We start from the raw sequence: 26,962 nt of genomic DNA on the forward strand, positions 1-26,962 counted from the left end.
GGTGATTGTTAAGTCCCCTCCCCTCCCCGCTATGTAGACACGAGTTTTCGTTATGATTATTATTTACTGTGAGCGAATGTTACGTTATTCCTAGAAACTAGAAAAAATTCCTGTCCCAAATGAATGATACGCATGCTGCAGTCTGCATGTATTCCAGTTCCAATAAATGTCGTGGCATTTTCTTCGTTTCGCTCTTATTGATAAAACAATTCACGTTTTATTCGCTAGAACGAGTAGCGAGAGAGAGAGAGAGTCGTATATTTGCTTCAAAAAGTGTATCTGTATATGCGACAACAGAATAAATCATGTTCGACCTAGAAGCAGCAGCAGCTGAATTATTAGCTTGATTACGTGATTGCGCGTCCAAGATTTTCAGCCGCGTTGCTGCTTTAAAAAACCTTCGATAATTTACTTCAAAAAATAGCGTGAGTGATTTGTTGTCCAGGAATTCTGGTCTGCGCGTAAACTCTCCTTTCCCAGTGAGTTATGGTATCGCATTGGCGATCGCCGAAGTTAATTACTTTTCTTTTTTGTTTTATTATTTTTTTTTAGTAAATGTCTTGAATGTTATTAGCGGCGACTTGGACACGCCCTGCCCTCAAATTTATTTCTCCTTTTTTTTTATTTTTATTTTTAAAATGATTTGAGTATTTCTTTGACTTAAAAACAAAAAGTTATACTGCGAAAAGATTTCGATCTTGTTTCTCTTGTTAACGATAATCACACGCGGGACCAGGAATTTCTACGGTGTGCGCATTTTAAAAGCCAAGATATTGATGCTATTGTATAATAGTCTGAATCAATCGCGATGCTATCTCTCTATAATATTGGCCGGGACGCGGCCGGCCCCATTACACCCATCATATAAAAAAAAGGGGGGGGGGCCTCCCGCTGATTTATACATTTCATCGGTAATTTCAAATGTACAACCCCACCGTCATCCCGAGAGACGAGCTAACATTCTTATATTGCATCCCTACTTCTTTCGTTTTTATTATTATTCCCAACTGTCAAACTTCTAGCCGATAAATTCGATTCTGTATCAGTGCCAGTTGATCTCTCCCGCGGTCTTCTCTCTCAATTCTTTTCGGGACCTAATGGCGGGTCCCGATCTTCAAACTCTCGATTTTTACACACGCGCGCAACAGTTCTATTATTACAAATATACGCGCTCCAATAAATGTTTGTTTTATTTGATATAATAATTTACTTACATCAAAAAATAAAAATACGAGAGCCATCTAGAGGCGAGTTGATGTTGGAGAAAAAGAACCAACCGAATCCAATAAAAATTGAAGAACCCCAAAAGAAGAAGAAAAACAAATAAAAAGGAGACCAGCAAAAGTTAAAAAAAATAAATAAAAGAAAAAGAAAAAAAAAATTATTTCCAAGTTGTTTTTTATTTGAATGAATGTGGCGGCAACTGTTGTTGGATGGCTGGGGCGAGATGGGGCGGATGCAGCAGCAGCAGCAGACAACGCTGTTTAAGAAAGCGAGTCGAGCCGCCGAGGCAATTCAGTCGGGTCCTAGACGTGGTGGTCCAAGGTAGTCACGCCGGACCGCTCTCACTCTCTCTCTCAACTTCTCTTTTACCTACTTTTTTTTTTATTCTTTCGGTGTGGTTGTTGTTGTTGTGTCGTGTTTGACTCTTCGTAATCGACCCGGGTGTTGTGATTTCTGCGATTTCCAATTGTTACTTTTCCCGACTGAAAATCAATCGAAGGTTTAAATTATCCGGTTTTGGTTGGAGAACTTTTGGGGGAGGTTTTCTTCTTCTTCTTTTGGTTTGGTTGTTGTTGTTGTTTCTGTACGGCACATCTCATCATCATCATCAGCCACTCTCAAAGTTGCAGTACTCACGGTCACGCTCGGCCTACCGTGTCTGCCCGGCTCCGCCTTCGTTCGTTGGCTTGTCTGCGGGGGCTGAACCGCCGATCCGGCCCGTCGTTGATCATATCATCATCATCCGCATACACAAGGAACTAGTCATCAACACTCGGCTGGCTGGCTGGCTGGTTGTTGTTGTTGTTGTTTTCCCACAGTGACAACTCAACTCTCTCCGAAAAGGTAAGACCGATGCCAAACGCATTTAATCAAATCTACACGAAATTGTACGGCAAAAGTCGAGAGGGGGAGAGAGAGATGGAAGCGTGAATGATGAACGTGTCGTGAATAATGCGCAATGGAAAACGCATGTTGTCTCCTGTCTGTGTGTGTGTGTGTGTGTGTGTGAGGCTCGATGAGAGAGCCCCCAACAGGCACGAGCTCACCGAAACAAAAACACCCAATACCCTCCGCCTGCCCGTGGAAATGAAAAACAGCCGCGGGACAATTTCTCGGGAAAATGTCGGGTGGCGTTTTTCTAAAAAAAATGGAAAAAAGAAAAAATCCTTTTGAGTTGAAGATATTTTTTCTTCCTCTGAGGTGTTGGGATATTACATGCACATCCAGCGCTACACCAGGACGTAGGCCTTTGAGATTTATATACAAGACTTGGTTCACCTTCCATTTCCAAGCCAGCAGCCGTGTAAAAGTTAATATACAAGGACCTACGCGTATTATCTATTCTTGGTGAGGAAGGTTTCGCGCAGCTGCGTCTGCTCGGCGGGAGTCCACCCCCACCGATACACTGGCGCAGAGGGCAAATTGGGGGATCAAACATATTCTTACACGCAGGAAAACGAAAAAGGAAAAAAAAAAAGAAATTAGTACGTGTGTCCTCTCTACTCATGTCTTGGGATCGCCCTTAAATTTTTCCACACGTTCAGTGTCAGTCGAAAGGTCGCGTGAAAGATCGTAAAGAAAAAATCAAAGAATTGATTCGGATTTTTCCTTGGGGTTGGAAAGAAATTTCTTTCTCTCTCTCCAATTTCCTTACGACGTGATAATTTGTCAACGCGGGGGTCATTCCGGTCCCTGCGGTCCAGGGGACAGGACACGATATATTTATTTATAATGAAGCTGAGGGCAAAAGGGGGCGCCCCGGACCAAGCCCTGGAAGCCATGGCTGTTGCTGTTGTTGTTGTTGTTGCAGCTGATATAAGGCTAAGGGTTGCAGCTCCCAGAAAGAGTCAAGGACGGTGATCCGTGATTTTATTTCTCACCAAACCAAAAAAATAATTTCTCGACCGGCCTTATAGTGCACGTCCTCCCCTTCTGGGCGAATTACAACAATCGCCCTGGACTGAGAAAATCGAAACACAAATCCCGTGAAAAGAGCAGAACTGGGAAAACGGAAGACATCACACGGAGAAGAAGAAGAAGAATTCAGTCTAAACAGAAACCAAAAAATTGGACGCCATCGGCGGCGTCTCACGGTTTTGCGGTCGTCTTATTTTTTTTGTCTTCTTTCGTGCAAGTAGCGTCGCACCGCACATTTCATGGCTGACGAGCAGCAACGTAAGAAAAGTACCTAAAATGGCGACTTTCTTCTTCTTCTTCTTCTTCTTTTATGATTACCGAAAAGATAAAAAAGAATCAGCTGATGCGGCCGACAGTCCCGACACTGTTTTGCCCATTACGCGTCCATTCTGTGTCTGTCTGTGTGCCATTGGTTTTCTTCTTCTCTCGTTCCCTTTTTGGGGCGTTCAGAAAAATCGACAGGTGGACCATTGGGGGGGAAATGTTGTCAAAGATTTTTATTTCTTTTTTTTGTTTCGCTTATTTCGAACGCGCGGCATCTCTCTCAGCTGGCCTTCGAGTGTTGTCTGTCGAGTGACGAGTCTGTTTTCCATTCGTGAATCACGTTCGTTCGTTCGTTCACGAAAGAAAAAAACAGTAGCCTCGAATTGTCGAGAGAGAGAGAGGGGGAATATGTCCGTGAACAGGGGGGGCCGTTAATTGCCCAGTCATTTCCAAGTGGGCAATAACAGCTCACGGTTATCCTATATATGCCATCGACAGCCGCACAAACTTCTTCTTTTCTTATTTTTTTTTCGAGGGGGGAAAAAAGATGTTTGTTATATATAAAGACGTCAGAGGGGGATCATTAATTCGTCTTTTGGTGCCTCTATATGCAAAAACAACAACAACCTGGGCGAAACCTGGGCGCGCATCCGTTCCGTGTTTTTATTTTCTCTGGCCGTCGAATTCTTTTTGACCTTTTTCGTCGGACCGAGTTGACATGGAACTCAATAACTGTTCCTCTCTATACTTTCCAACCTTGCAACAACAACAACAACAACAACAACAACTGGTGATTTTCTTTTCGGTAATGTTTTTTCTCCTCTTCTTCTTGTTGTTGAACGCCGAAAAGAACGGACGGACATTTTCGAAGGAGTGTTGACCTTGTCGTTTTCTCTTTCACGTCTTAAAAAATAAAATAAAAAAAACCCGCCGAGTTTGAAAATAAAAAAAGGAAAAAGAGACTGCGTCCTGTAACTTTCCATTCGTGTGTGTCGTCGTTCACCCCTTTGACTTTTTCTTTCGGCTGGGGCGTCGTCTCCTTTCAAAAAACAAAAAACAAAAAGGTAATTTGCCCCGAGGGGGAAAATCTAAACTATACGGCACCGCGCAGATAACAACATTTGGGCCTCTTCTTCTTCTTCTTTACCTTTTTTATTTTTTTCTCTCTGATCTCTTAGAAAAAAGAACCCCACGCTGAGTGTGACACACGGAGCGTTTCAATCCCGCACCGGAGAGAGCTAGAGACTATCATTCGGTCTCATCCGAAAAGACATCTTTTTATGAGAAGGGGAAGAATAAGGAGCCTGGACTAGGTAGGGGGTGTGCGGATGAGGGGGATGATTTACGCAACGACGATTGAGAGAAGGAATGAAGAAGAAGAAGACAGGTAACCAAAAAAAAAAAAATGTTCGGGTCCTCGAGAACTTTACCTTTATTCTTATTTCTCCTATTCCCTCTCGGGAATCACGAAACGGAATAAAAATATAAAAAAGGGGGGTAGAAATATAGGCAAATGAGATCGAAAGGACGACGGGGATGATATGAGCCCGTCAATAAATTGTTGCACCAGGAGAGAGAGAGAGAGAGGCTGAGCATAGTTGTTATTCCCAAATGTTTTTCTTATTTTACTTTAATGGCCTTTTTTTGGGTTGAAAAAGAAAAGAGACTTTCAGGCCGGCCTGTTGTTCCACTCGACAGAGAGAGTTACACTCCGTGTCAGACTATATTTGGTCAAGTTTAAAAAAGTATAGTCTCTCTCTCTCTCTCTCTCTGTCTCGCTTCCTTGTTTTGTCCTCCCCTTATCGAGCTGCTGGGTTAAACTCGGCAGGTGAATGACGACGACAACAACGTCACACAAACTCGAAAGAAGAAGAAGAAGAAGATCGTTTTGGCTTTTTTGAACTTTTGACATATCTTTTCCCGGGTTGTTATTTTTATTTATTTGCACGTCCGTCCGATTTTTCTTCGATCTCATTTGGTTCATTTTGAAAAAGAAAAACGAACACAAGGACGCAACACATAAATAGTATCGTTAGCGCCCGTTTATTATTTTTATTCTTCAAGCGAACACGCCCGGCCCAGACCAGACCAGACCCGACCAGCAGGTGAGAATTTATTTCTCTCACGTGTCCTCGATCATTAGTGAAAATAAACTGCGGGGTCCATTTGAAATTCAGCCGAGCGCGAAGCGGAGAGAACCTGTGACATTATACACAAATAAAGGAAAAGCAACGGACCTTAATTCAATTTTTGGGGTTCTGATATCTGAAAAGAAAAAAAGAATTTGAATCGATCAGCTTCCCTCTCTAAAAAGATTTCTTGTAGATTTTATTTTTCCGCTCGGTTGACTCGTCGGGGTCCCTGTCAATCTCTTTGAATTGGACCGGTGAGTCAAGAAGAAAAAAAAAGTCAAAAAAAGGGGAGCCAATTGTTGTCCTTTCTTTGGAGGAGAGAAAATGACATTTAAACGTTTCCACGGTGTATGTCGCCATCAACTTCTTTTGATGGGCGACGCGACTCGGTGGTGTTGATGCGATTCGGTCCGCCCGTCCCTTTCTTCTTCTCAAATTCCCCCCCTCCATCTTCTCCTCAAGTCCAGCCGAGAGTTTTCTTCTTCTTTCTGAAAGGCACAGTGCAGCAGCAAAGCAAAGCACAGGGAGGTTGTATACATGTTTCCATAGTGAAGTCTTAAGGACACACTGGAGCTAGAGAAAGGTCTATAGTACTAGATCTCTGCTTGAAGGTGCACGATTTTTGCCTTTGAATACACCTGGAGGGGGGTGACACAAAGTCTCTCACCCACTTTAGAACTCTGCGCCATTCAAGCTGAGCCCCGCTCTTGCTGGTCTGGCCTGGCCTGGCCAGGATCTTACGATTCTTCTTTTCCAGGCGCTTCAAAGGATAGACGCAAAGTGCAGTCACCCTGGCCGATTGCGTGATTCGCATTGAAGGAGAGAGAGAGTTGGTTTATTATAACGATCGGCTTGCTGCTGCACAGTGTGCTGCTGTGACCCTTTTCCTTCTTCTTCTTATTGCCCTGCGCAGTGCTGTCGTATAAAACGGAAAGTCGGCGACGACATGTTGCAAAAAGGAAATTGGCGACTCAATCGAGTTTCTCTCGTCAACTTCTTTTCATGACGGACAGATACCAGCCGTCTCTCCTTGTTTTGCCTATCAACCGAACGCGTTGTGAATAGGCCTTTTGGGAAAGCTGTCGGCCGAGGGTTTGTATGGTGCTGGGCTTCTTCTTCATCTGATTAGAAATGATAAAATATTCAAATGGGGAATTGGGATTTCTTCTTCTCGGTTCACGCCCTTGAGCGTTTCTTCGTCCCGATTCTTCTTCTTCTTGCGCCAGCACCTCTCCCGATCCCCCCCAAAACACATTTTTTGTTCTGAATGAAAACGAGAAATGTCGTGATTCCCTTTCGATACGAACAAGTTCAGGACTTAACAAGAAAGGTCAGCAGGGCGTGAGAGAGAGAGAGAAAAGAGAATAAAAGGCAATCAAATGTGAAGTGTTGTGCTGCTGCTTCTGCTTGACGTGCATTTCACACATTAGTTTTCGTTTATTTGTTTGAAACACTTTCGCTTGGCAATTCCTGATGGCGTCGTAAACGGGAATTGGAAAAGAGAGAGAAAAGAAATGAAAGAGAAAACAATGAGGAAACATGGCGTAGTATATATATTGCCTATACAGTGGTGGTTACATCCAAGTGTTTTTTTGGTGGTGCCGTTGTGTGTGGTTCGTTCATTAACATTTTCACATTCTTCGACTTCTTTATATGGGAAATGCGATGATGTTGTTTTTGGGAGTAATCTTAATGCGGGTGGAGTTGTTTCTCTTCTCTTTCTTTGGCCGGAGTCAAATGGATTCCAACACAAAGGGGAAGAAAAAGAAAGAGAGAAGTTCACAACGAGAAAATTCTTAAACTCGATCGTCTACACTTATCTGAACGCCATTCACTCGGGTTCAGACGAGTTTTTTTTTTCTTTCTTATTTCTTTTTAGAACTTCAATCAAAGTTTGTTGTTAGGGTCAGTCTTCCATAAGACATTTTTTGATAGTGGAGGAACTGGTTTTTTTATTTTTTCTCTTGTTAATTATCCATCCAACGCGTCGATTTCTTAAGTAAATCTGCCCCTACGCTGGACGACGAGTGGTTTCAAGCCGATTTCAAATAGCTCGAAGAAATGAGATTACATGAATATATACAGGGGGTTATTAGGACATCTACAGATCCTGTTTTTTTAAAACTCCTCATTAGATTGGATTGCATTCAAGTTGGAATTTATGCAAGTCGGGAAAATAAAACCACAAAACGAGATTAATTATATCTGGCAACGGGTAAAAAAGAACCGCGACTGAAACAGCAGACGACATTGAAGTTCCGTTTCAACTTTCAATTCAGTTTTGATCATAAAATGTCGTCACTCGACTCGTTGCAATCTGAAACAATTATCTTCCCAAGCGATTCATTTAATTCGATTCGACCTGTGCATCGACTGGCATCGGTAATGGTGCCGAATCCTGGAATGAACAAACGTCGTTCGAGGTACCACGTGATTTGGGTAAGCCATTGCCGATTTTTTCTCCCCATTTCTGTCGGTGCATGAAACTGCTGCTGCATTCGATACGTCATTCAAATAGAATAGTTAGGAGGAAACGTGAGACTAGTAGCTACCAGCTATCCTATATCTGTAGTTTTCTGACAGGCTTTATGGCTCCTGTCTTTTCGTATAGAGAAAGAAATAAGTTCCCTATTTTATTTCTTTGTGTGTGTGTGTGTGTGTACAAAGAAAGCCATGTCCATCTCTTTCGATGTGATCCATCAGCCCAGGCTGAAAGCCCATGTAGTTGGACAGATTTTTATTTCAATTCTTTTTTTTTTTCGACGTGTATAGCCTCAACAACAACAACAAGCTTCTGTTGTCGTCGTTACTATCAAAGAAACCTGTTGTTGTTGCCGTTGTCAGTGATGGAAATGAACCATACATTTAATTGCATTATTTTTCATCTTACAAGACGTGTAGATCGGCGCCGAGTAGTCATTCCTCATCCATCCACCATTACACACACTTTCGATTATTTTCTGTTATCCTAGCTTTGAATGCCACATCATCAGACAACATTGAAAAAGAAGGAGAAATAGAGATCAAAAGAATGATGATGTTGGTAGGAGGGAATAAATGATGTATCAATTTCAAATGCTTTCCACAAGTGATCCGCCTGCTGTCTGATAGAGAGAGAGAGGTTCCTCTCTCTTCACTCTGGCACGTGGTTTTCTTTTTCTTTTTTTTCTGATTCTGCATCCAGGCGGATGAAACTGATGAACTTATTTGAATACGTAATGAATCTCACGAACTTGTAGCTCTAGACTCCCGGTCGGTTGGATCGTTGTTTTAGATATGTATTTATAAAAAAAAAAAAGGGAAAATCTTTTTTGAACGTTGAAAATTCCTCCTCCTGCCCAGGTTCTGGCTCTTTTGTTATAATGCTCAATTTTTCCTTTTCATCTATATACTACGCAGACAATGACAGCAGCCTTGGCTTTATTCTGCCAGGCAGACTTTGGGAAGTCAAAAAGATTTTCTTTTTGTACCTTTCAATCTCTTTTCTTCTCCTCTCGGGGAGTTGCTGCTGCTGCTGCTGCTGCCAACGTACAGAGAGAAAGAAGCGAGTCCATTGTCAAATTTCACGATGGAAAAAAAAAAAAACTGGCAGCTGGACCTTTTTTCTGTTTTCCAACCCCTCTTTTTGATATTAAAAATTCACAAAAGCCAAGCGAGAGTGCAGAGAGAGAGAGTGCCTACACAATAATCGGCTGAGCAGAAACAGCTCTAGAAGGTTTTCTTTCCAACAGCGATGGAGAACAATGATAATAAGTCATGTCAATTGTTATTATTTAACAAGAAGAAGAAGAAAAAAATGAAAATTTGGTTAAGTAGCCGCGGGGTTTAGTGTCTCTCTCTCTCTCTCCTAGTCGAAATTTTGGCATCGTCAATTCACTTCCCTTGTGAGTCACAGAGTCATGGCGCTGGTAAATGTTTCACTTGATTGTCGTTGGCGTATATCTATGTAATGTAGGATCTACTTGAGCGATGAATATATTGCCAGCCGTTGGTCCATTAGCCGTTCGTTAGTGCCCAGCTACTAGGCATCGCATGGGCCATTAAGTAAAGGTACAGGAGAGAGAAAAAATTAGACACAAAGGAGACGAAATGTTGTGGCCTTCTTGTCTCTTTCTTGCCATCTCGGAGCAGCGCAAAGCCCAAATGAGAGCCTTGCACTACACTCACACACCTACTGCAGCGCATTGAACGGTGATGGGCCCCCATTTGAACATTGCCCTGCCCTCCTGCTATGGCTTGATGGCTACACAGCAGAGAGCAGGCGGCCGTATATTGTGACTAATGCCTCACCATATGTACTAGAAGCGCACGGAGCTGTGTGTGCTGTGCTCTTGCACGTATGCCGCGCGCAACAGCTGCCGGCAAGGACGGGCCAAACCCCGACGCGCTAATGGCTTTTCTTCTTCTTCTTCTTGTTGCATATCTTTTCTTTCTTGTCTTCGACACCCCGAAAAAAAAAAACGAACGAAATTCCAAGCTCTTGTCACCCCTCCTCACGCCCGTGTCTCTATAAATATCGATTTCTATTTTATTTTTTTGAATAGCCCGCCGAATTTGTTATTTTTACCTTTGAGAAAAATAACATGCGGACGTGTGTGTCGTTGGGTCTTTTTACCTTTTCCAACAAAAACAAAATAAAAAAATAGGGATCGAATAACGACCGACTTCCTTGTTGGTTGGAGTTTTGGCGCTCGTCTGAACTGCGTATATTTTCGTGTTGGCTTTGAATTCGATTTCGATGTAGTCTACATTAATATTATTATGACCTTTTCGGCCGCTTGGGCTGTATAACATTATCGAGCCGATGACGACACGGCCGAGACTTGATCATCGCCGAAGAATCGCAGATAAACTATGCGCAGATGTTCACGTTCGCGTTCAGTCTAAATTCAGTTTGGAATAGGCAATTAAAGTGTTTTGTCTTCACTGTCGTACATTTTGGTTTTATTTTTTTATTTTCGGGAGAGGAGAAAAAAGAACAAATTTTGGGTGGCCATATTATTCACCTCGTCTAAATCCTTTTTGGAGGTACCCGGCATCTATTCGGTTTCCACACGTTTCTCTTTTGCCTTCGATGATGATGAGAGAGTCGGGCCAGCCCCGACTACACACGCCCGACATTCCATTCCGGTTCTGGCCGCATACTTGAGTTGGAAGATATACATTTTCTATGACTATGTGTATCTCAAAAACTCTCCTGGTTTTCTCTCTCTCTCTTGTTACTTGTGGTACGCAGCGCATTTTTCAACGGCGCGGCCCCGATGGGGAAGTGATGATGATGTGTACCTATAGTATATATAGTAGTTTCTTCTCTTTCGACTCGAACCAGTCCCTCTCTCTGCGTTTCGGTGAGATGAAGAAGAAAAAAGAACCGGGCGGAGCTGATGAGATGATGCTCTTTGGGATGGAAAAAAGCGCTTGCGGAGCTTTTTGACTGGTGGGCTCTGCTGATGCTGCTGCTGCTGCAACGGGTCGGCGCCCAACAACACGTAATGTATATTGCATAGGGGACGAACTAGCCAATTCCATCTTCTTCTTCTTCTTTATGTAATGATAACCGGAGAAAAGAAAAAAAAAAGAGATAAAAGAGCCATGAGGCAAATCGCAAGTAGAATAATACCGACCGACCGGTTCTCTTGTTTCTTATTTCCCATCAGACCTTGGCAGCAGCAGCTATGTACAACGACAGTCTGAGCCTAGGGATTTTTCCGATATTCTTTTTCGTCGACGGGTAGAAGACTAATCTATTCGTCGGGATCTCTCGTTTCCTTCTTTGCGGCTCCACCTGCCTCCATCCCATTTCATTGTTCTTGAATGTAAGACTCTAAGTGTCTACATACAAGTTGAATAACAATCAAAACACAGAGACGCGCAGGGGGGGTGGGGAAGAGAGAGAAAAAAGGACACGAGGCCACTTTCACTATCTTTTATTTTCCTTGGTCCTCTTATACACACTTAACACACACACACACACACGTGTCTAAATAGGTTATGGCAGCAGCAAGCGACGGAGTTGTGTGTGTGTGTCGGCGAAATTTTCTGTGCAATTTTCATTTTTTTGTGTGTCGGCCGTTTTACAGTTTGGCGCACTTTACGCGCATTAGCCCCGGCCACGCACCGATGAATATTTAACCGCCGTATTTATAGTTTTTGATGTCAGATGTGTAAATACCCTTCTTATTACGTTTGTGTCTATTTATTTAACAGCCGTTCTGGCGCCCTCCTTTTTTTTCTATCTATCTCCCGCGCCGCGCGTCAAGTATTTAAATTGCGTTTCCAATTAGACTCATCAAAAAATCTAAAATTTGTTTTTAAGAGAAAAAAAAAATATAAGTTGAGCCCCGAGGACAGAACGCGCTTGATTTTTTATTTTTTATCCAAGACAACCAAAATTGACCAGCGTGACTCGTGTTTAAATATCCAATGTACCCTCGATCACTTTTTTTTTGTTCTTTTTCTTTCGGAGGTGGAAATTATTATTACCTGGTGTTCAATCTTCTCCTCCAAACTGTTGAATGATTCTCTTTTGTTTCACGTTCCATTACACATTAAATTTACTTTTAATAATTTCGGCAATAAGAGAAAAAACAATTTTTTGTGGTACAAGTTTTTTCTTTTTTAAATTCATTTTATTGGCCAATCCACAATCCACTTTGATCGCCGACTTTTCCATGAAGTACACAAAAAAATAAATAAATAAAAAACCACAAAAGCAACAAAACGGATACATTGACCGCTAGGGCAACCAGGAAAAAATTAAGTGATGGGAAAAAGAAAAACAGGAAAAAAAATTTTCGGTTTTTTTTTTTTTTTTATAAAGCAACTAAAATGAAATGCCACAGAGTCTACTCGGGCACACATATCTAGACGCGTAACGTAACTGTATGTCATTTGACATTAGTTTTTCTTCGGTAAATGAACAAAACGGCATTTTTTTTGGTCGAAAGGAGAAGAAATCACGAAAGCTTTTTTTTTTTTTAAATGTGCGTCCCATCTGTTTGCTCGTCCGAGTCTATTGACCGACCCAATGAATTTCTTTTTTTTTTCCTACTTTTTTCAATCCCCCCCTTTTTTTTATTCGGTGGTATTCAATTACCAGTCGTGATGAGACCCACATCAGACGTCCACTTTTGACGCGGTGTCAAAACGGGAGACGTGTGGATTGCCAAACCTGAAATTTTATTTTTATTTTTATTTTTTTTTATTTTTTTCCATTTTTGAACGATAATTATTTTATCCCGGTCCCTAGAATGTGTATTTCAAATGCCCCGCGGACAGGGGAACTTTGACGTCATTTCGGGTATCGTTAGACGGGCGTTTGAAACTATAAACGCGCCGAGTTGCAAGAATAATAACAAGTGGCGATGGGGGAAACGGGATTGCGTGGCCGGCGTGTACAGTTTGCCACCCTAGTCGGATTCACTCACGAGAGCACGCTCGCAAGCGTATCGCGAGCAAACCACCACCACCACCGCCGAACGAAAAAAAAGAAGAAGAAACAGTTGGTTTGAATTCGTGAATTATTTATTATTTTTTTTTTTCAGTTGAGAAGAAAGAGGATAGGAGGCTGGCAAACCGGCCCGTTCCGCCCTTGTTGACCGTCGCCGTCTTATATATATACTATCAAGTGACTGGGCGAAGATCCTCGGCTGTTGCCGAAAACGACGGGAATCTTCATCCATCCGAGACTCTGGGGGGAAAGAAACTCGCAACTGTGGTCAGCGTCGGTTGCGTGATATTTTGGTTTCGGCCGCAAACGGGGCTCGCCGTACCGCTCGCCCCCTTAGAGAGAGAGAATTAAAGAAAAACATAACAACTGGGAAGAAGAAGAAGAAGAAGCGGTTACCAGCCGAGTCTCAAGCCGAATGAGATCTATAATGAAAGAAATAAAAATAGAACCCGCCAAACAAACAACACATGTTGTTATTGCGGTATCATCTGCACTAGTACTACTACTGTATACGGCATAGGAGTATCTAGTTTGTTTGTTCATTGGCGAGTAGTACTGTACGAGCGGCGGATAACGGGCAGGTTTGCTTGGCCAGTTATCCAGGGCTCATGCGCGCGCGTCTGGCGATGGTGGAGGGGGGGACCAACTGAATTCCAGGCGGCTTAATACGCGCCCAGGGAAACCCGACATGGTTTCGCACACACACACACACACACACACACAAAATAAACATGGGAAACGGGGGTTGTGTGAGGGCGGAAAAAGAAACGACCAAAGAACCCAAAAATGAATACTAAAAATATAGAAATGAAGCTGATGCGTTCAGTATTCACGCAGTAGTCACGCTGTCCGGAGCAGAGTGTCGCTCACCTTGTCGCCTTTTGGTTGCACATTTTTTCTGATTATTTTTCTGTGTGTGTGTGTTTGTTTGTTTGTTTGTTTGTTTGTTGCTTTGCGTTCGAGTTTTGGGTGTGTCTCTTTGTGTGAAAAGAAACGTCCAAGTCGTTGCATGTCAATTAAGAGCTGCTGTGATGTGAGAGCTGAGACTTTGCTATCGCCCGATCGACTTACCTCTGAATTGAATGTCATCATGTTGAAATCACCGAAACTTGTCCGACTGGCCGACTTTTATCTCAGACAACACAAAAAAGGTTTCGCTAGATGTTTTCTCTGCTTCAACAGCTTTTTTATTTGTATTTATTATTTCAAAACCTTGTCTCTATTTTTTTGCTGTTTCCTCCCTTGGTTTTGTCTTGTGTGAGAAACTGCAATCTGCCCGTGTCCTGTTTTTTTCCATACAGAAAAAAGAGGGAAATCTCGTTTCTCCATCTGAAACCCGACGCCACGAATTTGAATATCCCGACACAAATCACGGCTCCCCCAGTTAAATACTTGAACGATCAACAATGACAAACAGTTGCGGACTGCCCCTCTGTCGAATGTGATTCATTACTCACTTGTTTTTGTTTGTTTTAGCACTTGGCCAAGAGATCAGTGCCAACTGATTTTTGTTTTTTTTTAAATTTTTCTTCTTTCGCTGGAAACAAAAAAAGTGCTGGGAAATCTAAACTGCAGTCGCCGTTTTTCCTTAATTGGCTCGAAGCCCGTGCAGGAAAAGAAATTGAATTAATTTTCCTACAAGCTGCTCGCAATTCATTTCGTATCAAAAGGGCGACTCTTTCGTCACGAACGTCAAGCGGAATTATACAAATTTTATTTTTTGTTTACCTTGTCCAAACAAAAGTAAAGAAAAAAAAAACAAACGATTTTTTGTTAGTGTTGCTGTTTCTTTTCTGCCAAGGTGTTTATTGTTTTATGAAGTTACCTGGTAGATAGTAGTAGCTAGTAACTGGTACGTGTGTGCGTTCACACGTCAGCAAAAATGCCGGGACTAAATATGGCCATAGAGTTGATATTTGGCTACGCAGCCAATCTGTATGTGTATGTGTGTGTATGTGTGTGTGTGTACCTAATGTATAGGAAGGTTAGACGGTGGGGAGGGCAAAAAGAGAAATAATAAACAACCGACAGGTGCATTGCAAGTTGGGTTGCGATCCTTTTTTCGGTTATATGACGCCGTGGCCAACCACCACCACTACAACTACAACTACACCAGGGTCTCGCACTCTTCTTTTAAGCTTATCCTCCTCGAGTTGTGACTCATTTTTTTGTTGTTTTCTTTGTTGATTTTCTCTCTCTCTTTAGACGGTTATGGAGATAAAAGCAAATAATAACCAAAAGGGGAATAAGGAGGGTCATAGGAGATAAAGAGAGTAGTTACGTCATTTCGAACACCTGAGAGAGACTCTGTTGTTTCACGACGACGACTGCGACGACGACATTTCAAGTGAAAACGCGCATAACTCCACCCATTTTCTGACGGGTTCTATTATAGTCCCATGATCGACTACTGTCTCTCCGGAGATTAAAAACAAAAAAGAACAACAACAAGAGTAAACGAAACGAGAGCGAAGGGAAATCTTGTTAGCAGTGGCAAAACAAAAGTTTGAAAAATAAAAAAATGAAGGAGGCGGAAGACCTTCAAGTTGCTTTGAGTGAAATCTCTTCCCTGTTTCTCACTTCAGACAGAAAGACACGTCGGTCGGGTGTGTGTGGGCGAACGAATTCAACTCGTGTTGTTACTCAAATTCTTTGGAATCTTATTCGCTCTCGTTTTATCATTCAAGTTCAGCACAGGTAAAAAAACGAAAAAAACTAATTTGCGTTGAATTGAGTCCTCGGCGCACAACTTCCTTTTGCGTCTTATCTTTGAAATGTATTGGTGCTGGTGGTGTCGCCCTGTGCTGTAATGTAGTCAAAAGTGACGACTCGTTTTTCTTTTGGCCAATCTATTGTACACCAGTAGCTCATATCCTCGCCGTTGGGTTGATGATCAATCGCATTCCGCCCATTTCACCATTTTGCGTTTCGGCGAGATAACGGAAGGACACACGATCCGCCATCGTCGTCGTCGTCGTCGTCGCTAGAAAAAGGAAATTTTTCTTCTCTTCCTCGTTATGGCAAAAAGGAATTTCAGTTTTCCCTGTGCTCTGGACACGTCAAACATTATCTGATGGCTTGACGAGCGAGTGACATTTTCGTGCGCGATTTTGTTCCTTCTTTTTAAAATTCCCACTGAACTGGAAAAAGAAGAAAAAACCCGTCCGCCGGGACATTTCCAGAATTGTGTCTGCCCTTGTTTGTTTTCACTGCAAGTCTCTCTGCTCTCACGAAGTCAACGCCAATCGTCTCTTTTTTGATTGATGAAAGAGTTATCAGAGAATCCTACTGACGTCAATGACCGCATCCCTTGACATTTATTACTAGTCTTCTTCCCCCCATTTCTCGCAAGTTTTGTTGGTGCCATTAAATGAACTGGAAGAACTAGCCGCTGCGATCGAAACAAACCAAAACAAACGAAAAGAAACGAGAAATACCCGTGAAGGGCCAATTAATTACGTCAGCCGTCAGAGTCGTTTTTTTATTTTTTATTTTGTTTGTTTCTTTTCTCTTTCGGATGTCTTTTCCGCCTCTGTGTGTGTCTGAAAAAGCTCATTTCTCTTTCTCTTTTTTGTGCAGAAGGCGGACGCTTTTTGACGGAGAGGCCAGCAGAAGCGATGGCGGCCACTTGCAAGAGTTACGTGACGTCCTACACGCCGGCCACTACCGGCACTTCGCCGCCAAGTTCACGATTGCCGCCTGACGGACACGAATTCCCCGGCGATTACATTGACGATACCAGCACTACCACGGCGGCTGCCACAACCACGACAAAAGTGTCGGTGGCTCCGTCGGTGGCACGCGGGCGGAGTGGGAGCGCTGGAGGGACGGGCTCGGCAGTCTGGCGGACTTCGCACACCCACGGCGGCCGGGACGAGCGGAGTGAGCGCAGTGTCAAAGATAAAATCGCCTTGTTCACCCATGACGTAGCACATCCGCCGGTCGCTTCTTCGGCGGCCGGATCGTCGACAGTGATGACGTCATCTTCGGCCAATTGCGTCCGGAATCTTCCGGCATCCGCCACGACCAAGACGAAACATCCGACGCTGTCGTGTTCGGTCGACAATTTGAGCGTCGGGCGGTCGCCCATGGTCTCGCCCGTCATCCGCACGGATTCAAGGACTCTGCCCCGTCACCAGCTGGCCGTCACTCCGGCCGTCAAAGCCCATCATGCCATTCACAGCGTCGAAAGAGAGGGGCCGGCCAATGTCAACTTGAGCGAACGGTCTCGCAGTTTACTCGACGTGGCCCATTATTCTCCGCCAGCGGGCCATCACGTCGGGCAACAGCAGCAGCAGCAGCGACACAGCGTCAGCCCGTCGCCGTCCGTCTTGGCCGAAATTCAACCGAGGAAATCTTCTCTGGTCGGCTCGGATGACGGCAGACGAAAGCCGAGTCTGTCCAGCACCAAACTCAGAGGTTTGGTCATTCCGGACGTGGTGGACGGAACGCAAATGGGATCCGATCCGCCCAGCCGGGCCGTGATGGATCTTCCCGAAATCATCAGCAAAGATTCGGTCATGATGGTCGGACTCTCGCCGTTTGCTCCGCTGCGCAGCCCCAACAGCCTCCATCCCGGCGGCCAAGATGTGACGGACAACTGCGCCCCGATGCAGAGCAAACAGAAAACAACTTCGCTGAGTTCCCTGCCGTGGAAGAGCAATTCGCCCAGTCTACCAAAGTATTCACCGGCCTTCAAACGCAAGGAGCTGACCGTCCTGCGCCCGTCTTACAACAACTCGGATTCGGGAACGAATCACTCGACGAATCTGTCGACGGCCGGCTCGCCCGTCAACAAACCGCCGCTGATGACGAGTTTCTCTTGTCCGTCGGATGTCGATGGATCACAGAGTCCCATGGTGGAAAGTGAAACGGCCACCAATGACGTCAACAGCGACACTGACGGCGACTCTGCCGTCAGTTCCAGCCGCTCTTCCTTCAGTCAGTCCGGATCGCCGCTTCCGGAACGGAATCAACCGTCGAATCAACACGTCGCTGATGAGGACACGAACGCCGCCCTGACCACGGCGGCCAATCGGGTCCTGAAAGCTCAGAGCGTCGAGGCCCTCAATCGCAAGAACGTTCTCCAGTCTGCCCGCTACAGTTCCGGCGGAGGAAGCGGAAATCATTTGGATTTGATGCCGACTTCTTCTTCGCCGCCGCCGCCGGCTCTTCCACCGCCGGCCGTTCCGGCTGCCGCCCTCTCCGAACCTGCTGTCAAATTGACTGTGGACGTCAACCATCATCCGTCTGCGACTTGTTCGCTGGCCAGTCCGGCGCTCCAGCGTCCTCTTGTCCAGCGGACCAGCAGCAGCAAATTGTCGTCGGGAGAGAATTTCGAGCAGACGCTGAGGAAATTCACGACGGCCGAGGCCAGCAGCCGGATCGAGCGCAGTTCGCCAAGATTGCGTCTCTCCTCGTCGGAGCGGCTGGAAATCAAAACGGCCCTCATCACGGACGTTTGCAGCGATCCGCACAGTCCGACCGTACAGAAAACGACGACGACCAGTCCGTTCCACCGCGACGGATCGTCTCCGTTATCGGGCAAAAAATTGGCGTCAACGTCGCCCAACGATCACCATTCGACTGGATCCGGATCTAAAGAGATCAAGAGCTTCCGGGCATTGGCTGAGCGTTGGGAGGCCATTGCCAACGAGGCCCCGTCATCAACCGGATCCTCTCCTCCTGGCCCCAATATTGTGAGTTCCAGCAAGAAAGTTGCCGACACGAGTACGGTTATCCAGCCATCCATCCGAGACCATCAGACTCCGGCTGACGTCCGTGACGTCACCCGTTCCGTTCCGACTAGCCGAACGACCGCAACATCCACTTCTTCTTCATCGTCGTCGTCTGTGGCGGCGGTTGAATCACGCGAAAACAAACCGACAACATCGGCACGACCCGTGACGAGCCGGAGCGTTTCGGCCGGCGTGGTGGAGATCCGCAAAGCCTTTGAGCGCGTCAAGGAAGAACTGATGGAAACGGAATCCAATTGCCATTACGGCGGCGGTCAAGATCTTGGCGTCCTGGGCCTCGTGTCCGGTGGACTCAGCCTGGAGGACTTTAAGCAACAGAACAGCAGTCTGTTCTCGCTCCAGTCCGGCAACAACAACAACAACAATTCTCCGTCACCGTCCGGCGGAGGCGGTCACCATCATTACCACCACCAGCACGTCCGCATGTCGTCGCTGGACTCGACGACCAGCGAGGACAGCAGTTTGCCCTACGGATTGTACGGCGGCTGCTACGGCGGATTCGGCTCGGCCTTTGGCGGAAGTAGCAGTTACGGCGGAGGAAGCGGATACGGCGGCTTCTACGGCGGCCCTTTCGGCCCGTTTGGAGTCCGAGATAATTACGGCAGCATCACATCATTGGCCTCGTCCACATCGCTCATTTCGCCGCAGGTAAAACATACAAACGCCTGTGGGGGGTGACAGTCTTCTCATTCTCACTGGGTCGTTTTGTCACGCTGGATTCATTTTCCATTCATTCCGGGCCGTTAAATTGTCACAAAAAAAGATTAAGTAAATAAATAAGAGACGAGTCACTTGAATGTTCGTGACGAGCAGAGTCTTCGTGACGATCCAGTCACAAACATCCGCCAGTTATTATTATTTTATTTTGTTTTTTTCAAAATAAAAGCGGAGCGATGACTTATCGTGTTGCGTAGTGGGAAGAGTTGTGCTCTATGTGGTGCCGTACACGTGTAGACTCTAATCTCAATTGTCTTGGTCACGTTCTTTCATCATCATCTTCTTCTTCTTCTTCTTGTTCCTGCTGATTCCGGAGTTTGTTTTTGTCTCTTTCCCAAACACAAAGGGGATAAACAATTGGAGTGGATGGAGTGTGATGATGAAGATCGGGGCACGGCGGAATCACCGAGTGACATCAGCTCGGCGGATCCGACATTCTCTCACGACGTGCCGTCACCTTTTTTTTCCCCCTTTCCTATCTTGATACGAAATAGGAAAAAGAAAAAAAGATGATGCGCCCGTTTCTTTCTTTCTTTTTCAAAAACCACTCGAAGCCGCCAAAAGAAAATGGATGGAAAAATAAAATAAAATAAAATAAAATAAAAAGAAGATTGTTGCGCTTTTCTTCGGGGTTGAAAGAACACGGCGCTGGATGGAATGACACGGTTTTCTTTCAAAATGTTCAATTGTCCTTTTTTGTTGTTGTCGTTTCTAGGAGCTTCAACAGCTGTTGGATGAAGCCAACCAAAGTCTGGAGGAGTCTGGCACGCCGTCGCACGAGATTGTCGTCGTCGTCCTGCATCGTGGCGACGTGGCGTCGACGCTCAGCCCCGGACTGGGAATCACGCTGGCCGGCGGTGCCGACTACGAGACCAAAGAGATTACGGTTCGTTTATTGCATCTCTCTAACCCGCATATCGTTCGCTAGTCTCAACAACAGCAACAACAACAACAAAGAAAAATGGAAAAGAAAAGAATGTTGATCGTAACCTTGGCTCGTTTGGAGTGTCGTGCTCAATAACAACCACGAGGGGGGGAAAAGAAATGGCGAGAGGGTTATTTTTTATAAGTTAACGCCATATACGGAGACTGGGGCAAGTTGGCACTCTTCATTTTTCAGCAAAATTTAATTCAATTATATTCGAGTATTTGATTTGAAGTATTAGTTTTAATTTCTCTTGTATTTGAATTCAGATTGGAGTATTAGTCGATTGATTGGTAAAGAATAATTTGAAAGTTAATTTGATTGTATTTTAATTCAACATTCCAAGACTTTTCGGTCTGGAGATTTAACACGCGTTGGCCGTTTTTATTTTTACAATTTTATTATTTTTTTTAAATAAAAAGAGACGCCGAATCTCGATAAAATAATTTGTAAAAGGGACGCGCCATCAAGTCGAAAAAAAGATGTGCACACACAACTCCATCCACCCCGGCTCGAGATGAGAGAGTTCAGATCTCGAGCGTTTGATGACGTCGTAAAAATTCACCAGTTGGTTAAAGGCTTCACACGCGTATATATTTTACCTGCCTAGCGTCTTCATAGAGCTGTAGAATATTATTATACATCTCCATTTTTAAATGCCTTTTTTTTCGTTCTTTTTGGGTCGTGGAATTTTTGGGTTATTTTTCAAACTTCAATTTGGTTGGAAAAATCACAAGCCGCAAAATGCGATGTTTTTCTTTTCTTTTCTGAACTGCGATGCGGTGGTCATGCCGTGCCGTGTGGTAATGATGATGATGATGTAACGGGGTCACGCGGCGAGGTTCCCGTTTATTCTTCTCATACCCTCCAACTTCTCATTTCTCTGAAGATTTTTTCGTTTTTACAACTTTGTTATTTTTCTTTTTGGTCATCATCATCATCATTTTTTTTTTTTTTTTTCTCTCTTTTTATGTTTTGTATGTTCGCGCAGATTCATAAAGTGATTGGCGGGAGTGTGGCCGACCGGGATGGCCGCATCCAGAAAGGCGACCGGGTCCTCTCCATCAACGGCAAGGGACTCAAAGGCGTCACACACCGGGAGGCACTCGCCATACTCAAGGTAATATAAAAACACTCTAGTGGTAGTAATATTAGTAGTAGTAGTAGTATTAGTAGTAGTTAAATAGTTTATTTGCTTAGTTTCGTTTGTTAAATCGTGAGGGGCTCTACTCAATCGAACGGTCGTGCCATCCGTCCATCAAATTTCGAAAAAACGATTCAATCAGAATTTCAAATCAAAAGCCATCGCCCTCCATCTCCTTTCAATCAAGAGACGATAACCTTTTTACGTGAAATGGAATAAGCCCAAAGTGCTACAGTGTACGAGTTGGGCCAAAAAGGAACACACACACACACGATTCCATATTGCATGGACGAAACGAAACCCTCGGGCCATTTCTTCTTATTATTATTGTATAAAAAGAAAAAAGGGCCATCAGGCAAAAAGAGAAAATCGATTCTATTCGACATGTTGGTGTGTTAACATTTTGAAGATGGAAAAATAACCCCCCTCCCAAGTCGCGGGAAGTTTGAAAACGCCATTGGTGGTCACCATCACATGACGGCATGCCGATGCGTAGGCGGCTAAAAGTTTTTTTATGAAATAAGAGAGCGAAAGAGGCAAAGTCACGCCGGCTGTCGGATGACTATCTGGAACAAGGCGCCAAAAAAATAAATAACAAAAAAATTGAAAGGAGAAAAAAAAGAAACCGGTCGATGACAGCGTGGAATCAAAAGTTGCGCACCAGCGGGAGTCGGCGGTTGAACGATCTTGGCTCGCGCCCCGATATTTATTGAAAGCAAAAATCTTTTTTTTTTTTATTTATTTTGTTGCGTATGAGGAAGGTAAGGTGCCCAATAGCCGGAAAACATTTCACAATCCCGCCGAGCGTGATGAGAGCGCCAGAAAATTTTTCTTGAATCTTCATCTTTTTCATTGGAAAAGTCTGAAAAATCTCGGCTGGAAATCTATTTCAAATTGTTTTTTTGTATTTTTGGTGAGCCGAGCAGCACATCCGCAAACACACAACAGCTGGTTTTTTGGGTTGTTGTTGTCGGCTGTTGTTGTGATCTGAACGAGCCATCAGTTCACTGTGGCGTGACGTCGGCCAGCAGATTCCCAGCGATGCGCTCGACCTCCGCCGCTGCCGAGTGAATTATACACATTTTTTCCTTCTTCATTCTTCTTTTACTTTCTCAACTCGCAATTGATCAACACCTCCAACAACTCTTCCGCTCTTTTTTCTTCAACATTCGTTCGAGTCAAAGGAAAAAGAAATACCTGCACTTGAGGCAATTTTGATCACAATCTCTCTCCTCCAGCTGCACTTGAAAATATATAAAAGTCTCGCTTTTTGTTCGTGTCAGGAAATTGCGACACTCGGCAATAAAATGGAGTTTGGCGTCTTGGAAATATAAAAAGGAGACTATTCTTTTCTCCCATTTTAATATTAAAAAAAAAAGGACGTGCTGGCGACACGATTTTCCGTTGGTGATGAAATCGCTCACGAACTTCACGGGAATACAACTCTTGCAAGTGTTTTTCTTTTCTTTTTTTTAGTAGCTGTTTAGTTTGTTAAAAAAAGAAAAGAAAAAACGAAATTGGTTCCGTCTATTCGCTTGAGCTGTACGGTGTAGTATACAACCGCTAATAAATTCCCGGGACTAGACTTTGACTCCCCGAAGACAGACTCGATGACCGAGCGACCAGAGATGTAGTTAGACCACCTGTTTTTGAGCCCCTTTTTTTTCTCTCCCCCATGTATTCACGAATTTTTTGTTTCTTTTTTAAATTATTATTTACGACCATCGGGTTGTGTTGGCTGGCGGTGAGACGTGACCGTGATGGTGTGGTCACTTTCGATAACTCATACGACACACACGGAGTTTTTTTTTTTTTAAGTTGGTAGCCAACACACCAGACGCTAGTACATATGTGCAGACTCACGAAAAAGGGGTGCGGGAGAGTTGCCATTCCCGATTGGCTAGTTTGCTGCTGCTGCTGCTGCAAACTCTGAAAAGAGAAGAAGAAGAAGAAAAATAAGCAGCAGCTCACAAATCATTTTTTATTCCTTTATGACGGAAACGCTTTGGTTCCTGAGCGAAACTTGTTTCTCTTCTTGTTTTGGTAACTTTTCCTTTTTTCGTTCATTTGGGTTTCACTTGTGGTCAACGGTCGAACAATAAACAATCGGCCAATTGGTTTTTTCGGAGGGGCGTGCATGTAGATGAAGAGGGGAGGCCGCCACAGGCTAGGGAGGCAAAGAGGAGAAGAAGAAGAAACAAAATAGTTGCTTAGCTCACGGTCGCCGCCGGGGCGTTTAACTCGGTCGCGCTACGTGAACAATTGCACGCCCCGCTCGCAAAATGGCGATATTTAGATGTGCGTAGATATGTATAATGCCAGCAGAGGTCTAGCTGACGTGCCTACGACCGACCGTGGTTGGAACGAGCATGATTGGCCATATGGCCGCTCGATTTCACGTTTGTTTGTTTGGAAACCAAATTCTTTGCGCGTGAGCATTCCTCCCGTGTCATTCCATCGGTGATTCGATTCGACGTTTGAAACGCGTGAAATATTCAAGCGGAGAACATTTCCATTCATCGGGAAAAAATTGAAAAATTTCGTGACCATATGGGCCGAGGAGCCCAAAAAAGACAAACAAAATAGGAGCCCTCGATAAAAATATAAAAACAAATTTGTAAATCAGAAAAGAAAAAACGGGCAACTCGACTTCATATTCCCGATTCGATAATGACGAGTGGGATTCTCTCCAGTTATGGTTACCTTTAGAAGTATACTGGGCCAGAGCGTGTTTCCAGATCGCGTGAGCATGGGCTTGGGTTTGTTGAACGCCCGTAAATAGTTTGCGCTCTTTTTTTCTCTCTCTCTCTCTCTCTCGTTGTGTGTGTGTGTTGCCAATTATTGTTGATGAAGTTCGAGCATGAAAAGTGTTCGTAAGTAGCCAGGAAGCCCAAAAAAAGGAATAGCTGCTGCTGCCTCGCTACGGTATTATTATTATTCGCGGGCACACAACAAACTGTGATGCCATTTTCGACTTTCACGGCACGGCACGGAGCGCATCCAACCGGGAGAGGGAGACGGATTCCGTCTTTTATTGATATTCACGCGGCAAAGATGGATGGCTGCCACACGCATTTCATTTTGGCTTTTGTGTTCCGTTCATTTTTCTTTTTTTCTTTTTGAACACAAAACATGTTTTGTTTGCTGATACGCGATCCTGGCCGGTCAGTATACACGGACCGCTTTAGGAATGTTTTCCTTTTATAGCCGACGAATGACCCCGCACATCCATCAACATTAGATTAATCAAAACAAAGCGAAAAAAAAAAACTAAACTAAAAAAAAAAAAAAAAGTCAAAAGGTTTTTTTAAAAAAGAAATTCTTATGCGGGGACCGACAGAACCTCTCCCTTATTTCGCTTTGGTTGCCCTCCTACTTCTCATCGTCCATTCCCGCCTATGCTGGAAGCGGCAACAGCTAGCTAGCCCAACAACAACAACAACAAGAAAATAAATAATATGTGCACAGTCTATACGCAACGGCATACACACGACGTTGAATATTCATGGCGTGATGATGGATTGGCGGTCACGAAACGCCATATTTTGTTTTTGTTTTTTCTCTCTCTCTCTTTCTCTTCCCGAAACATTTTTTCACCTTTTTTTCTTTACCGGCTCTTTTTTTGTTGTTGTCTCGACTGCGATTCTTTTTGTTTTTAGTTTTAGTTTTTTAGTGGCTAGTCGTGTCTTTCAATATTACCTACCGAGAAATGGCGATTACTAAAGTGTTGATGGACCAGCAGCAACGGCGGTCACTTTTTAAGGGTTTGCGTCAAACTTTGTATCGATGGCAAATTCACGTGACCGGATGTTAAAAAAGAAAAAAGGACTCGCCCGACTGCCCGTATCGTTCGGCTGACCACATGAAAGCAAATTTTTTATTCCAAGTCCATATGTAAAAAAGTAATCGTAGAATTTCGGATAAGAACGGCCCCGATAAGAATATTATTTATTATTCGTCGTAAAATCAATTGACCATTTTCTTGATTATCTTATTTTTCGATTCTTATCCAACAACCCAATAGGCGCCCAGACCGGAAGTGGTGTTGGTCTTGTCCCGAAACCGTTCCGTCTCGCCGCAAGATATTTGTCACGACGTCGATAAGGATCTTCCTTCCGTCATGATCCCGGCCCTCAACACGGGACTGCTGGGCAATCCACGCAACAGTCACCTTCTCCTGTCCTCTGGCAGCAGTGGCAATGGAGTCTGCCGGCCGCCCCGCATCCTTGAAAGTCCTTCCGACTTTACCAATTACGATCACGGTGAGTAGTACAGCTGTGAGCTGCTGCAGTTTGAATTTCTTCATTATTTTCATCCGTTTTCTTCTTCTTCTATTTTGTGTTTTATACCAAACAGCGTCCAATGATGAAGACCTTGGTCGTGGACCACCTGTGCAAGCGACGCTGGTTAAGGAGGGTGCCGGACTGGGATTCAGTTTAGAAGGCGGCAAGGATTCACCGCTGGGAGATCGTCCGCTCACCATTAAAAAGATATTCACCGGTAATCATTAGCGATGATGAAGATGAGATGATGATGAAGACGAGAGAAGAAGCAGAGAGGCATATCCTATGCAAATAATACGAATTACAGAGTTCATATGTTCTTTTTTGAAAAATCATTTCTTTATCCTTTCCTTTTTTGATTATGGCTTTGGCAGGGGGTGCGGCCAGCAAGAACAGCACACTGCGCGTTGGCGATCAAATCATTTCAGTCAACGACTGCGATGTGAGGTCCATGTCGAGGATAGAGGCCTGGAATTTGATGAAGAAGCTGCCCGACGGCGCCGTCTCCCTTATCATACGTCAGCAGATTACATCCTCGTAAAAAGAGCGGAGGAGGACGACGACACGAAGAAGGAAGAAAGAGGAAATATTATACAAATAATTAAAAAGGATTAAAAAACAAAAACAACAAAAAAAGAAAAATAATAATGCAACACACAACACACTTTCACGACGACAAACCGGTGCACCTCCTTTTCTTCTCCCTACACACACATACACACACATTTCTTTTTTATTGTTAGCTTTCTCTCCTCTTTCTTGTATGCAACTGCGGAGGTAATTTAATTAAAGGTAATCTGGCGACCGTCTTTTATCGCCTTCGACTCTACGCCATCTCCTTTTTTTTTACGATGATCCTTTTTTTAAGTTATTTCTCCTCCACCCAGTTTTATACTAGCATTATAGTTGATCTCTTGACTGCTTCTTTTCTTGATTCTCTTATTATTATTATTATTTTTTTTTTACACTTGAGGTGTTGGGCTTGTCTCCTATTCAATTTGTATATACTTAATACGTATACCAATTCACCAAGTTTTATAGCTTCAAGCCTTCAAGCCTGGATTGCGTGGTATTTTTTATCTGAATTACTGTAATGAAACAACGATTACAAGCTGAACGAAATAAATAAACCGTATCTCTGTTTAAATAG

The 26,962-nt window shown here is 44.0% G+C and overlaps 1 protein-coding gene across 3 annotated transcripts; it reads left to right on the forward strand.

The window, feature by feature from the left end:
- The first annotated feature begins 1,507 nt into the window (after positions 1 to 1,507).
- Positions 1,508 to 26,959, forward strand: LOC124331741 (flocculation protein FLO11-like). Of its 3 annotated transcripts, none has more exons than XM_046788827.1 (7): positions 1,508 to 2,067; positions 16,567 to 19,391; positions 20,176 to 20,346; positions 21,377 to 21,505; positions 25,554 to 25,791; positions 25,886 to 26,029; positions 26,187 to 26,959. In XM_046788827.1, the coding sequence occupies exons 2-7, from the start codon at positions 16,605 to 16,607 to the stop codon at positions 26,351 to 26,353; spliced, it is 3,636 nt and encodes a 1,211-aa protein (XP_046644783.1). In that variant the 5' UTR covers positions 1,508 to 2,067; positions 16,567 to 16,604; the 3' UTR covers positions 26,354 to 26,959. The 3 variants fall into 3 exon arrangements, with proteins under 3 accessions (XP_046644783.1, XP_046644784.1, XP_046644782.1); XM_046788828.1 differs by lacking the exon at positions 1,508 to 2,067 and adding an exon at positions 7,812 to 7,976; XM_046788826.1 differs by lacking the exon at positions 1,508 to 2,067 and adding an exon at positions 13,818 to 14,138.
- Positions 26,960 to 26,962: the final 3 nt, after the last annotated feature.

The sequence above is a fragment of the Daphnia pulicaria genome, chromosome 1, assembly GCF_021234035.1.
Source record: "Daphnia pulicaria isolate SC F1-1A chromosome 1, SC_F0-13Bv2, whole genome shotgun sequence".
NCBI lineage: Eukaryota > Metazoa > Arthropoda > Branchiopoda > Diplostraca > Daphniidae > Daphnia > Daphnia pulicaria.